Source organism: Salminus brasiliensis, chromosome 9 (genome assembly GCF_030463535.1).
Source record: "Salminus brasiliensis chromosome 9, fSalBra1.hap2, whole genome shotgun sequence".
Lineage (NCBI taxonomy): Eukaryota > Metazoa > Chordata > Actinopteri > Characiformes > Bryconidae > Salminus > Salminus brasiliensis.
Genome location: NC_132886.1, coordinates 37,205,331 through 37,221,031, shown reverse-complemented (window position 1 = coordinate 37,221,031; position 15,701 = coordinate 37,205,331). Strand labels below are relative to the sequence as shown.

The window sequence follows — 15,701 nt, the reverse complement described above, 5'->3', positions numbered from 1 at the left end:
TAAAATGGCTATATTTGTATTTCAGGTCTAATCACCAGGACTGTAAAGGATTCTGGACATTTTTCTGCAACGTACCATTTCACCGCCAAACCACTCTGAACGCTTTCTCGCCCAGCTGGCCATCGATGGCGATTTTCCAAACGGCTATGAAGCTGCCTGGTTGTTACCTGGTTGAGTCGTCGGTTGACCAAATGTCAGTGTCCTGACAGTAGTAGTGAATAGTGATGACAGACGCAGGTTTGGACCATGGGTCATGCTGCTTGCCATCAGCAGCCAAGGCCAAAGAGAGCACAACTGGTCTTGCTCTCTCTGGGTGGGTAGATGGCTCTCCCTCTCCCCTGATCACTTCAGTGTGATGCTGGCCGACACGGGCGTCTGCTAGCAGATACATCGGAGCCAGCTTCTCGTCACCTCATGGTTGCCCGGTGATCTGGGCACTGGCAGCAGTTCCAAAAGAGGCGGTGGCTGGTTGCGCATGTGTCAGTCAACACCCTCCCACTAACGAGTGGGTTGGATAATTGGCAATCCAGTGTCGCATGCCAACATTATAACATTTATTATTGACTAATAAACGTCAGATGTTGATATGATGTTGGTTTTAAGTCACCAACCCAACATCTACCCAACCTTGGAGCTTGAGGTTTTCCAACAATAGGTTGGAGTCCAACCTCTTTCTGACGTTAGACCACAGGTGCCTGCTAGGTATGTCTAAATCTAAACATGTAAATGCAGAAATTCTAGAAAACCTTGAAAATCTGTGGAACTCCACTTTAACCGCTACGTTCGTCAGCATTTAGGGCGAGTAATTGAGATTTCCTTCAACATTCTTTGAAACACTGTCCACAATGGTGGTCTGCAAACACAGATGGACACGTCCTGCTTTACTGCAGCCGACAGGGAGAAATGAAAGGGGGAAAAATAAAAAAAAAAACAATAAATAAACAATTTTATAGGTTCATCCACAGACAAGCACTTGCTCGTGATTTTTAAAGACAGTTCTGAAGGTGCTTTAGAACCATTTCCAGTTTTAATAGCCAGTACTTAGCATAATTAGTGCTGGCTAATAAAGCCTTACCAGTATTAGGGAGGGGAAAACAATGGTAGCTCTTGTCACGAGACCAAGAACAGCACATTACTCAGCTAACTAAATATAATACAGCAGTGTTGCTCTCATTGTGTCCTCGTACGCCCTCGTGGCTTGCTGCACGGCCTTGTGTAACTTCTTCGTCGTCGACGTCGTCGTCCCGGGCGCGATCGTATTTCCAGACGACTGCTAGCTCTATTTCCGCTGGTGAAATACAAAGCTCCTATTGCAGCTAGATAGGGAAATCAAATAGAAAGCTCATCTCTTGGCTGTTGGGGAGGGTGATATATAATCATTACTGTACAAAAGATGAAATGGCCGCTCGGACGGCCAAGCAAATTGACGGCTAATGCTGTAAATCACACACTCGCACACTCGCTGGGATCCCTGCTTCGGCCTGCTTTCGGAAGAACGACTGGCGTACCCATAGCTGAGGTAGGCTCCAACGTTAACGCACCAACCTTAGGTCCAAACCCACTGTAGCTATTATCAGGCACCTCTTTTTTTTTTTTTTTTGCACTTCACAAGCTAAATCAAACCTGGGACGGGGAGCAACTGGCAACACAAAAAAATGAATAATAAAATAATACAATGCAAAATGACTGTACAGTTCACCAAACGACTGTTCATTATGTTCGTTAAGTCTTCATCTACGCCTTTCGAAAGTTAGTCTTCTCCTCATTTGATGAGCGTCCATTCTGTCCGTGTCAGTCTCTGTGGCTCCGCTGCACCAGAAGCTGGACTGGCGCTCCGGTCGTCCAAGATGGAGGTGGTTGATATGGTGAAGCTGCTGATAGGGGACTGTTCTGAGAGCAGCTGTTCCGGCTCTCGCTCTCTCTCCCTCACTCACTCTCTCTTTCCCTCTCGCATTCTCTCTTTCTCTCTCTCTCGGTCAGTCACACTCTGTCCACTCTAGGGCTGGGTTATACCTGCACGTGGCTGCCCTGGGCGTGCAGACCTTGGACGCTGGAGAGGATTTTCTTCTGGTGTCCCACGAGGGTCACGTGCATTTTATTCAGCTCGCTGTAGGAGGGATAGCGGGAGTCAGGGTTTGGAAAAAAAGAGAAAGGAAGAGAGAGAGAGAGAGAGAGAGAGAGAACAACTTAGTTAGGCTTGGACAACTTAGACAATGCCGTGCTTGACCTAATGAATGCTCTTGTGGCTGGATGCACTCTAAAAATGTTGTGGAAAGCCTTCCCAGAAGAGCCGCAAAGGGTGGTAGAGGTACGATGGTACCCATATTGTGCATATAAAAAACTGGCAAATCAGTTCTTGCCAAGGTGCCCTTTTGTAGTCTGGTGGATTGTGCATACATATATATATACAGTGAGTCCAAGAAGTATTTGATCCCTTGCTGATTTTCTTTGTTTGCCCACTAATAAAGACACTATCCTTCTGCACTTTTAATGGTAGATATATTCTAACATGGAGAGACAGAATATCAAGACAAAAATCCAGAATATAATTTTAAAGAATATATTTTAATTAATTTGTATTTCAATGAGGAAAATAAGTATTTGATCCCTCTTGCCAAACACACTCAATACTTAGTGGCAAAGCCTTTGTTTGCAAGCACAGCGGTGAGACGTTTGTTGTAGTTAACCACAAGTTTAGCACACACACCAGGGGGAATTTTGGCCCACTCTTCTTTGCAGATCCTCTCTAAATCATGAAGGTTGGTGGGCTGTCGCTTGGCAACTCTGACCTTCAGCTCCCTCCATAGATTTTCGATCGGATTGAGGTCTGGCGACTGGCTGGGCCACTCCATGACCTTAATGTGATTTTTCTTGAGCCAATCCTTTGTTGCCTTTGCTGTATGTTTAGGGTCGTTATCATGTTGGAAGACCCAACCACGGCCCATTTTCAGATCCCTGGCAGAGGGGAGGAGGTTGTCCCTCAGGATTGTGCGGTACATGGCTCCATCCATCTTCCCAGTGATGCGGTGAAGTAGCCCTGTACCCTTGGCAGAGAAACACCCCCAAAACATTATGCTTCCACCTCCATGCTTGACGGTGGGCACAGTGTTCTTGGGGTCATAGGCAGCATTTTTCTTCCTCCACACATGGCGGGTGGAGTTGAGGCCAAAAAGTTCAATTTTGGTCTCGTCTGACCACAAAACCTTCTCCCAATAACTTGGTTCATCTTTCAAATGATCATTGGCATACTTGAGGCGCGCCTCCACATGTGCTCTCTTCAGCAGGGGTACCTTTCGGGCACTGCAGGATGTGAATCCATTGTTGCGCAAAGTGTTGCCAATTGTTTCCTTGCAAACTGTGGTCCCAGCTGCCTTCAGGTCATTTGCTAACTCCTGCGGAGTGGTTGCAGGACGATTTCTGACTGTTCTCAGCATCATTGCCACCCCACGAGGCGAAATCTTCTTTGGAGCACCTGTTGATTGTCATGTTATACTCTTTAAACTTTCTGATAATTGCACCAATAGTTGTTACTTTCACATCCAACACCTTACTAATCTTTTTGTAGCCCATTCCAGCTTTGTGAAGGTCAACAATTCTGACTCTGAGGTCCTGTGACAGCTCTTTGGTTTTACCCATGTTGGAGACTTGAAATCTGTGTGATCTGTCTGATTCTGTGGACAGGTGTTTTTCACACAAGTGATTAGTGAGAACAGGTGGCTTCAGGTCAGGTAACAAGTTGATTGGGAGTGTCTAACTGGTCTGTAAAAGCCAGAACTGCTAATGAATACTAAGGGATCAAATACTTATTTCACTCCATGAAATACAAATCAATTAATATATATTCCTTAGATTTATTTTCTGGATTTTCTTTTTAATATTCTGTCTCTCCATGTAAGAATACATCTACCATTAAAAGTATAGAATGATCATGTCTTTATTAGTGGGCCAACGAAGAAAATCAGCAAGGGATCAAATACTTCTTGGACTCACTGTATATATACACGCAGGGCTTTGTACCTTAAGCTGATGTAGAGTATTGAATCTAGCGTGACGTAGCCGGCAGAGGCGAAATTGTCCTTGTACTGGCCCATCTTGATGGCGTCTAGCCACTCGTCCACTGAACTGACGCTGAACTCTGGGGTCGTCGGGTCTTCCCTGTAAAAGAACGCAATTGCTCAGGTCATGCCAGCTTGGGCAGTGTGCAGACTTATTTGTTAACCGTTACGCAACCATAGAAAAGTGGAAGATTGTCATCATTTTTATTTATTTATTTATTTTTAGATCTGCCTACATGTCCAATCTGTCCAGCGCAGCGCTATGGAATTCCATTTACTCATTCTTGTGGCATGTCTGATTATCTGATTATGTCGGTTTGAAGCTTGATCTTCTGCTCGATCTTCACACCATCAAGCCATCACCTCAGTCATGTCTACGTGCATACATCAGACACCTGCCTCAAACTCTGCCTTCTCCCATATTCATAAACACACAGCTATGCAATGCACTACTGTCCATTTCTGTACATCACAGAGCCATGTTGTTTTGAGCCACATCTGTGATGATTTAGGCTGGAAGACTGGGAGATCATAAGCCTCCACTGTTCCTACATTAGCTTTATAGCTCCAGGACAAAGCTAAAAAAAAAAGTAGAACCTGGACACCAAGCATGTCTAGGCTGAACAGCTGTTCTAAGGTGCTGAAAGAACAGACGCGCTCTCGCTTGTTGAGTGACGGCTGTGTTTGGGTGAAAGCGGAGAATAACCTTCACCCCGATCGTAGTGGCCATTTCCACCCTTTGCTAATCCTCTGCACTCCGTGCTTGCCGAGGAAGGCAGGATCAAATGTCGGCTTTGGCCGGCATCGGACACGGCGCTGATGGGTTTGGACCGTGTCTGGAAGGCTCATGGAGGTAATCTGGGCTCCCCCCCCCCCCCCGTCCTTCACGCTCCTGACCGACACCGCAACAAAGTGGAGTCAACCTGTAGCCCACCTGACATCAGATATAACACTGCCGCAGGCTTCACAGGGACCCAGGACCCAGGTAAAAGTGTGCACTGTACAGCGTAATGTGTCCTCCGCATTTAACCCATCTGTGGTAGTGAACACACACACACACACACACACACACTAGTGAACTAGGGGCAGTGAGTACACACTCACCCAGAGCGGTGGGCAGCCAACTCCAGCGCCCGGGGAGCAGAGAGGGTAAAGGGCCTTGCTTAAGGGCCCAACAGAGGCAGCTTGAACCCACAACCCTGTTGTCAATAGCCCGGCGCTCTAACCGCTGAGCCACCACTGCCCCTAAGGTGTGCTAACACAGACTAAGGAGTAAGAACTGAGTAATTTGGGGAAAATGTAAACAGATCAATCGGAGGTATAAACCCAGTAGCTCTCAAAATGGGGTCCAGGGACCTCCAGGGGTCCATAATGTTTAACCAGGGGGCCAACAGAAACCTTTGACAAGAAACTGGTTTATGAATATAATATAAAACAAAGCAATCTTTGAAGCGAACAGGGAGTCTGGACACTATTGGTACTTTAGCGGATTGATACTGTGTTGCTAGGTGGCTGCTATGGTATCTCCAGTGGTTGCTATGGGTTTGGCTGCAAGGTGGCTGTGTTGCAAAGTGGTTGCAGGTTTGAGTTTTGAGGTTGATTGAACATCCCAGATGGTAGCTATTGGGTTCCTCGGCAGTTCCAACGTTGTTTTAAATGGTTGCCTTGGTGTTGTTACAGTGCCAGTCAAAAGTTTGGACTCATAAATGTGCAAATGAGGAGACTGAGGACACACGGGTATCCACTGTAGTTAGTATGTTGTGGCTGGAGGGGGGTTTCAAGTAGGTCTAAGTTTCAGTTTAACCTACAACTTAGGCCTACTTGAACCCTCCCCCAAACCACGGCATCCTAACAATGGTGGATACCCGTGTGTCCCCAGGGTCCACTTTATTTAAAAAAATAAAAAATAAAAAATAAAAAATAACTATATGGTCGCACTAATATTTTAATTTAATGATTTAAAGATGATGTTTAGCACACATCCAACAGGTGTCCAAACTTTTGACTGGTACTGTAAGTGGATGATTTGGTATCCCAGATGGTTGTTTTTTGATATCTAGGACATTTCTATGCTGTTCCAAGTGGTCATCTTGATGTTGCTAAGCGATTAACATGGTATTGTAAATGTTTGCAGTTGGATTTCTAGGCAATTTCTACGCTGTTCCAAGTGGCTGCCTTGGTATATGTTAATGTAAAGTGATGAGATCATTAATAACAATTGTAATAGTGCCTCTAATAAGTGGCACAGCGGAAAAAACAAAGGATATGTACTTAAAATGTCTGTTAACCATTAAAATATGCGAGGATGAGCCCTGATTTCTAGTCGTAGACTAAGAAGGAAACTGGCTTACTTTCCTTAAACCTATTTCCCACCACCTGCTAACTGTAATTCATTTTCATTTAAGCTGATGCTGATTAGTTCACTGTCACCCTCTCACCACATGAGCGGGACTGTCTTTTTTTTTTTTTTTTTTTTTTTTGGAGGGTGTGGGGTTGCTTTACCATATGGAGCTGTTAGCCAGTTCCTTCAAGCTGTTGGGGTTGCGGATTAGCTTGTCCAGGTTATTGACAATCTGGCCAAACTTGGGCCTCTCGCTGCGGCTCTTCTCCCAGCAGTCCAGCATCAGCTGGTGGAGCACCACGGGGCAGTCCATGGGAGCTGGCAGCCTGTAGCCTTCATCTATTGCCTTTATCACCTGAGAGAGAGAGAGAGAGAGAGAGAGAGAGAGAGAGAGAGAGACAGTTCAGTATATAATAAAATTGGCTTAAAGTTTGTGAACCCTGTGAAATTTGACCATAAACTTAATAGGTTTTCATAGAAGTGAAAATTATGTAAGTAAACTTAAACTAACTAAAATAAGATATGGAGAACCCAATCAAAATGAGATATATCAGACTTATCTAGAATGATTTATTTATACCAGTAATATATATTATTTATTTGTTTGTTTAATTATATAAGCCATATTAATAATAGCTTATAAGTAGTTATTTAGTCATTAGACATTCAAAACTCATAAGTCAAACTAGACAACTGCTAAGTAGCCATTGTTTATTACTATTCGAATCGACTGCAAATATGTATGTAACTATGTAAACATTTAATACATTGCATCAGTCTTAATATTTACTAACAAATTATCATTAATAATTTTCTATTCATTTTCAGTATGTAATAAAATTCCAGTTAAAAAAAAAAAAACTTAAGGCTTATTTAACTATTCACTATTTACTAGAACTATTTCTATTTATCTGAGCCTGTTGTTATATGTTGTCCATGCTGATCATAAGAATCAACACATTTACATACTGATGCTGTTAAAAATAATAATAATAATAATAATAAAAAAAACCTAAAGATAAATATGTATAGCATTTTGCAATTTTTTCAGTTTTTCAGTTAGAATTTTTCATGATAATTTACTGATAGAAACACTCCAGAATTTCTTCAGCCTAATCGGCCAACCTGCAGTTTAGCTCCACCCACTGACATTGATGTTAAAAGGAGTGTTTCAGTCCAGACTGCTTTTTCAATGAGGCACAGCGCAGGACAGCCAATCAGAACAGAGCTCACCAGTACCAAAAGCACACTAGTGTCATAAAGTGGATGGCAGGGTTGGAACGAGTAGGTTACGGGTCATTTAATGTACACTTAAATGACCTCTCTCCCGAGGAACTGCTATGGTGTAGGATGTCAGGAAAACAGTACCTGAAGCGTGACTAGCCTGCCTCACACACACAAGCCTTGTTTTGCTGGTCCTAACTGGCTTTCTCTCAGTCTCTCTAAGGCAGGGTTTCAGTCGTCCTAGTAAAACACTGCTGTCTTTATGCTGGGAGTGAGAGTGGAAGTCTGGCAGACAGAGACGAAAGTGGCTGAGAGTGTCGCTGGGTGTATTAATGGGTTTGGGGCAGTGGGCACCTAATTAGGGGTCCTACAATATTCAATGTCAGTATTAAAGGCTACAAAAGAGGTGAGAAAGAACCGAAGGGTTGCAGCAAAAGACCTACAGAAGACTCTACAGGCTGCGAAATGTGCCCACTATTACAAAAGCTCTTTTCAGACTGCATGGTACCACTCTACTCGGCTCGGCAAATTTGGTACCTGGTATCTGGAACTGGGTACTTTTCAGTACCTGCTCACTCCAAGCAAGGCTCCAAGTGAGCAGAGTTGGGGCTAAAAGGTCACGAGTAGCCCGTGCAGAGCGCTGACTGGCCAGGGACAATCGTTACTCCACGAGATGCAATGCAGATATCCGGCACAAACCAGCCACTCGTAAAATCTCCAGGCTATCTCTCTGAGCTTTTAGCTTGCTAGCTATTCAATGACTATTTAATGGCTATTCAACATAACCAGCTACATCTCAGGGGTTGTGGTAGAGGAAAATGAACCAGGTACCAGGTACCAAAAAGCGAGTAGAGTTTGCACACTGCACACCAACACCAAAACTTGGTTCCAACTAGAGAGAGCATCAGGGTTTAGGGCTGCTTTGATGCCTCAAGGCCTGGACGCTTGCGATCACTGAGGAAACAATGAATCCAAGGATGTATGAAAACATCTGACAGGAGAATGTAAGGGCAGAGGTCCCTGACCTCAAGCTAAAGAGACGCTGGGTGATCTAACAAGCTGACCTCAAAACACAAGTAAATCAACTTAAAAAAAGTAGCACTGTGTTTTGGAATGGGCTTGTCCGAGTCCTGACCTTTACCCAATGGTATATTGTGGTATGACCTGAATGGCTGTGCATGCAAGCCAATCCAGAAATATCAATGAACTGAAACTGATGTGATTGCTGCTCAAATGGGATCTACAGTTTCTTAAATGTAATGGTTCACTTACTTTTTCTAGCCTGCACTGTGGATGTTTATTAGCTCAATAACAGACAGGAATCGTATCGTTTTTTTGCATGTTATTAGTTTAGTCAGATGGTGCTTGTCTATAATTATGGATTTGATGATGATCAGAGCAGATTTTATTAGTAACTAAGGCGGAAATCTAGGCAAATCCAGAGGGTTTACTTACTTTGTACCTCGTTGTGTACTGTCAGTCAAGTCTCGTTAGCAACCGACTGGATTTGTCAACATTATGAAACAACAATACATAGAAATCTGTTATTTGTTTATGGACACTTACGTCTTGATTGGACATCTCCCAATATGGCCGCTCTCCATATGACATCACCTCCCACATGACGATGCCGTAGCTCCACACGTCGGAGGCGGAGGTGAACTTCCTGTAGGCGATGGCTTCCGGAGCCGTCCACCGGATGGGTATTTTCCCTCCCTAAAGCGAAGTAACAAAAGGAAACCACATCAAAAAAAGGCATCAGTCAAGTGTCTTCGCACAAACAGCGCCCACACTCTGAATGCTATCCATATTCCTCTCTGCCTTCACTTCTGCCTCTTCGGCTTAGTTGTTGATAAGCAGAATCAGGATCAAAGAACTCAGTATTTCTCCCCTCTCTCTCTTCTCCATGGCAGTGCTAGTCTGCACTTCTCCAGGCGCACTGTTAAAAACGCTGCGGCCCTTGGTGGCTAATCTGAGCGCTCAAAGTCAAACAAAAGGCAAACCGGTTCCACACTGTGTAGATGGACGTGAGGGGAGAGTCAAAGAGCCGGCCGTTGGGCCCGTGGGGGGGAAGCTGTTCAAATAGGCTTTTAAAAAGCAATCTATGCTCTACTGTTATTTAATTATACTCCCTATCAAAGGCATGGCACATGCATGTGCCCTGGCCTGAACCATGTTTCCATGACTTCAGCGCCTGAAGCGATTGGAATACTTTAGATCCACATAAGGTTCCTACACACAGCACTACATGCCACCAAACTGCAAAACACACCCACACATCAAAGCCTGAAATATTAGTCAGAACCTAATTATGTCACTTAAATCAGTTTGGGACAATTTCGTAGGGATAAGGTAAGGTTTTACCCAATTCTGATGGGCTTGCCAGGTTGAGAATTTTGAGACAATTTCAGGTTGGGACAACATGTTGGGTTTAATTCAGATTGGAAATAATTGTGTGGGGCTAATTGTGTAAAGTCAGGTTGGGACTATGTTGTTAGGCTAAAGTCTGGACACAGTTGTGTTGGGCTAAAGTCAGGTTGGAACACAGTTTGTTGGGTTAAAGTCAGGTTGAAATACAGTTTTGTTGGGTTAAGGTTAGGTTGGACACACTTTTGGGATAAAGCCAGGTTCTGACACATTTGTTGGGCCTATAGCTGAGGCAGGTGCTGGGTAAAAGACAGGTTAGCACAATTGTGTTGCAATAACGGCAGGTCGAGCACAATTTTGTTGGGCTAAAGCCATGTTTCCTGAGGTATTTGTTGGGCTAAGGTCAGAATGGGACAATTTTGTTGGGCTAAAGCCATGTTTCCGGAGATATTTGTTGGGCTAAGGTCAGAATGGGACAATTTTGTTGGGCTAAAGCCATGTTTCCGGAGATATTTGTTGGGCTAAGGTCAGAATGGGACAATTTTGTTGGGCTAAAGTCAGGTTGGAACACAATTTGTTGGATTAAGGTTAGGTTGGACACATGTCTTTTGGGATTAAGCCAGGTTCTGACACATTTGTTAGGCTAAAGTGAGGTTGGACATGAACTGCTGAGCTAAAGTCAATTTTGTTAGGCTAAAGCCCGGCTGAGACAATTCTGTTGGGGTAAAGCCAGATTCTGACATATTTGCTGGACTGAAGTCAGATTGACCACAATTCTGATGGGCTAAAATTAGGATGGGACAATGCTGTTGTGTTACAGTTATGCTGGACAGAATTTTGTTGGGATGCAGTTGAGTTTGGACAGAATTTTGCCGTTACACAGTCAGATCAGCCTAGTATACTACCCACACACAGCCTATATGCTGTGGGGTCTTTTTTTTAGGCTTTGGGGGATGCACCCTCTTCTGTAGCAAATACACTCAGCAGTGTAATTGGCTCTCCTGCTGATTGATGCTTTGTACACCTGAGTGTACATGGCCTCGTCTACCCCAGGCCTACGGGAGGCCTGCTAATGATGAGAGAGAGAGGGAGAGTGTGGAGAGAGAGAAGGGCTCGTGGATACATCAGAGATATGAAGCCGTACCACAGGGGGGCACAGACAGGGAATGGTCCTCTCACGCGTAGCTGTAATTCAACACACAACTGGAGAAGAAGAATGCTGACCCCTGAGCGAGAAACAGCCCACTGCTGCACTCCCCCAGAAGCATGCCTGCTCATTCTCAACCTCACACACAAACAAGCTGTTCAACCCTCCGTCTGCTGGCTTTCATCACTCATTCTCTTTCTGTTCTCGCTTCCACTTGCTCAAGATTTTCGACACACGTGCCGCAAACCACACTGCGCTGATAAGCAATCTCCACCACAGCTTATGTTGTCTGTGTGGTTTCTGACATGTAGTTACCTAGTAACCTGGACAGAAGTCCAGACAAAATCCACGGATCAAAGAGACGCAGGCCTTCTGCGTCTCTAGCTTCTAAAACAAGCATATGGTCCAGGTGGCCTACCCGTGTGGTGTAGGCCGCCTCGGGGTCATCCTCCAGCACTCGGGACAGGCCGAAATCCGACACCTTACAGACAAGGTTGCTGTTGACCAGGATGTTGCGTGCGGCCAGGTCGCGGTGGACGTAGTTCATGTCCGACAGGTACTTCATGCCAGAGGCGATTCCTCGCATCATCCCCACCAGCTGGATGATGGTGAACTGGCCGTCATGTTTCTGTAGGAAGACAACAAACACTGATGTATCATCTTATCATCTGCCCCCATCGACCAGCTCTCACGAGGCAACTATTATTACATTATTCATCAAATCTGGGAGCGGCTCCAATTCAGCCACCAGCGTGAAGGAGCTGGTAAAACGATGCTTTTGCTGTGTTTGTATTTGTGTGCATCGGTTTGTTTGGATTTTTTGGGAGATAAACATTGAAAGTGGGAACGCTTTACACTGTAACGCACCATTCGCAAGGTTACATGATACCTGTATGACATCAGCCTAACATAAACCTACCTAAGCGTTTGTAAAGGCCTATTCCAACAAGCTGGAATTCTCCACCCTTTTTTCAGAATCCCAATCAGATTTATTGGCCAAGTGTGTTCACACACTCACAAGGACGTTGTTTCCAGCTGTTGGTGTCTCTCTAGTATTAACAACATACAGCTACTCTACATATAATTTACAGACAATACACACAGACTATACCAGGACATTTCTATACAGTGTGCTTTACAGTGTTATTCACAGAATAGCAGTATGCAGCACTATACAGAGTAAATATTGTGTAAGCACAGCAGTGTAAACATGAACGGAGTAATGGTGCAGTACTGCATTAACTGTAGGATAAAAGTTATACAAGTTTATCAGTAAAATCTACAGCCTATAGCTGATGATGGTGATCAGCAGTTAAGGAAGGTGATGGTCTGAGGGTAAAAGCTGTTCTTGTGTCTGACAGTCTTAGTGGACATAGTTCTGTGGTGTCTGCCAGACGGGAGCAGCTGAAGGAGGTTGTGACAAGGGTGCGAGGACTGATGGGAAAGCGGCATGGCTCGGGATTAGAACTCCCTCAGGCCCCCCAGGCCGTAGCAGTAGCGCATTTAATGGCTGAGCCACTTGGAGCCTTCTGACACATAATTGTGAGTTACTCTCCAATGAAGATCATATCTGTGCAGGTGTTGCTGCACAGTCGAACAGTGCACCACCACCAGCTCGGGCTTCCTAAAAGGCTTTGGCAGGTTCTGCCTGATTTGCCTTTCTAGAGCAGTTCTCTCAGAAAGGTTTCTTGATGTTCCAGACCTCAGCTTGACCTCCTCCATTCCTGTTAAGTGGCATTCCTTAATTTCATTACGATCAGAGGAAACGGCTACCTGAAAACACTGTAATACCTTTTTATAGCCTTCTCCTGCTTAATGGGCATTGGATATTTTTTTGTTTTGGTAGAGGGCCCATGGCTGCTGATTGTTGGGACATGGTTTGAGGAGTCTGAGTATTTAGAAAGCTTTGAAATTGATGCTTGTGGGTATAAGCCTTAATAAAGGTTTATGTAGGTGTAAGTCAGTTATCATGAAAGCCTTATGTACTGTATGAACGGTGCCCTTCAGGACAATCCAAGTGTATTTGCAATTTGGCTATGGCGACGCACCCCAAGCATGGAGGATGGGACTTGTTGAATGTCGGAGCTGTATTATGCAAAACACTCTGCCCTAAGCCTTTTACTGCCTGTCCGGTTGTAATGCCTGTGACTCTAACAGGAGGTTATTGTTGTAAAAGCATCTGTTTTTGGTGATTTTGCGAGCAAAAGAAAGGGGTCCAGGCATCATTTTTAGGCTGAAAACACCCGACCTACGAGCAATTAGCCTGATGTCTCAATCTGCATATCGCGGCAGTGAACTAATCTCGTTAAAACGCCTCTTTTGTTCCTCCGAGCAATATCAATCCCAACCGCGGACTTGTGTTTCACATGCTCTGTGGGAGGAGAGTTAATTATGCCTGGTTTTATGAAAAGCAGCTTGCTGATTGATTGCTCGGCCGGACCAACTGGCAGAGCTTCGGTATCAATCTAGCTGCGGTGCTTCCTGATAGAACAGTGTGTGAGTGTGTGTATGTGGTAGAGAAAGGCTGGGGGGGGGGGGGGGGCGCTGCTTGTTTTTTGCTAAATTGATCCACGCTCTAATTAAACACATGTAGCCCGGGCGGACGGACTATGAGATATTAGCCGTAAAAATCAACCCATAATTATGTTAGCATTTTTTATGTGGGCTAAAGGGGTATTTATGGCATTCATTACCCTGAGATCGAAAATTTCAGACAGGCCCTTTTTTTGGGGGGGTGGGGGTGGGGGGCAAATTTCATTTTCATTTGCTCAAAGTGTGGGCAATTAAAGCGGCCGTCCACTTAGCGGGAAAACGTATCTTTCCGGCGCGTAATAAAATTACGAGGCCCATCCGTCCGGGGTGACAAAGGCGCTAATAAATCCCAGGCAATTGCGGAGGAGATGTTTGGACAGATTTGTGGAGGGAGCGTTAGCTTCACTGTAAATCTACTGACTTCATTCACTTCAGCTGGGCTGTGGCCTTCATAATATCTTTCTCCCTCTCTCTCTGGATGTCTCTGTCTCGTACACACTCGAACGGGCAAGGAGCTGCCCTCGAGGGCCGCCGAGCGAACGAAGTGGTGTCGTCTCCTCCAGGCATCTATTCTCTGCTTAATTTCCTTGCAGTAACAGACTTTCAGGGAAAGCGTCCTGGGTCGGCCCCTCGAGCTGTGTTCACTTGTGTGCTGTAGAAGGTCCCTAAGGCAATTAAAGCCTTGTAATGGCTCTCCTTGCTTCAGATATGGGCCAGGCTGCAGCTTTAGGTTTTTTATTTATTTGATTTTTTTTTGTCTCACCTTTAAGAAGGTATCCAAGGATCCGTTCTCCATGTACTCTGTTATTATCATCACCGGCTTACCTGAGGACATACAAAGAGAAAAGACGACAGATTGATAGGTGATAGGTTGGTCTGAGGTCTGTAAAGTGCTGTAAAGGACTGTGGAAAGAATTAGGACACCCAATGAAAACCTTTTTTTTTGGCTATAAAAGTAAATACATTTGACAAATTAAGCAACATTAAACAATATTAAACAACAGCTAACATGGGCAGATCAGACTGTTCTAGCAAGTTCAGCCCAAGAGCAGATGGCAAGATGAGTAAAGGAGTCTCCAACAATCCTAAAATGTCATCACAGGGACTACAGGTAGCTACAGACACAAATACACTACACAGGTTTGCTCCTACGTTTATCGTAAGCTGTTGTGGTCTGTCCTAATGGAGAACGTCCACTCCTAGGAAGAGCAGCAACACTGCTAAACGTTCTCCATTAGTACACAATTTATCTAACTCAGGCCTTTAACAAAGCTTTTGTAGCATTTCCTAGCTTCATGCGTCTCAATTATTTTTATTTTATTTTATAATATAATATTATAATATTAATATAATATATAATAATATATAATATTATTTTTATAATATTGATAATTATCAATATTTTTTTTATTCATTTACTGGTCAAATTACTGGTGATGCACTTCACTTACTTTTTCTAGCCTGCACTGTGGATGTTTACTCAATGTGCTTAAACGAAGTAGTGTGTCTATAATTGTGATCAGACCTCGTTTTATTAGTAATCAAAGCAGAAGTCCATTTTATCCCAAAAAGTGCCAGGCGCTGCACTTGTGATGACAGTGTTTAACCAATCAGAGCTCTGCATTGTACATCCCATCTGTTGTCCAATTTGAGGGGTGAGCAGAATCAGTACAGGTCGCTTGGCAGAGGAAATGACGGCAAAATGTAAAATCCCGCATTTGTTGGAATACCGTGAAGTACCGCACCCAAGTGGGAAGGCGCAGCAGAAACTTGATTGGCTGATTAGCTGGACCAGGTGTTGGCCAGCACAGGAAAACACTAAAACCCAGTTTGGCTTCAGCACCACTTGCCTACTTTAGCACTGCTTGGCCAAAACAACCCCAAACCCGTTAAAGCCACACAGAAATAAATCACAGTAATGGTATCATTAATCCCGCAGCAGTGGGATACTATGGAAAACAGGGGTGGGGGTTCTGAAGCCTGAGCTGTGCTCCTCCCTCCCCGGGACAGCCCCATTATTCACCATGACAGATCC

The 15,701-nt window shown here is 44.4% G+C and overlaps 1 protein-coding gene across 1 annotated transcript in view; it reads right to left on the bottom strand.

The window, feature by feature from the left end:
• Positions 1-851: 851 nt before the first annotated feature.
• epha4b (eph receptor A4b) overlaps positions 852-15,701 on the bottom strand; it is a 153,800-nt gene continuing 138,950 nt past the window's right edge. The window contains exons 12-17 of the mRNA XM_072688302.1: positions 14,430-14,491; positions 11,553-11,762; positions 9,187-9,336; positions 6,558-6,751; positions 4,018-4,155; positions 852-2,107 (exon numbers count right to left, since the gene is read on the bottom strand). Of these exons, the coding sequence (XP_072544403.1) occupies positions 2,008-2,107; positions 4,018-4,155; positions 6,558-6,751; positions 9,187-9,336; positions 11,553-11,762; positions 14,430-14,491 (854 nt within the window). The 3' untranslated portion in view covers positions 852-2,007. The remainder of the gene's footprint in view (positions 2,108-4,017; positions 4,156-6,557; positions 6,752-9,186; positions 9,337-11,552; positions 11,763-14,429; positions 14,492-15,701) is intronic.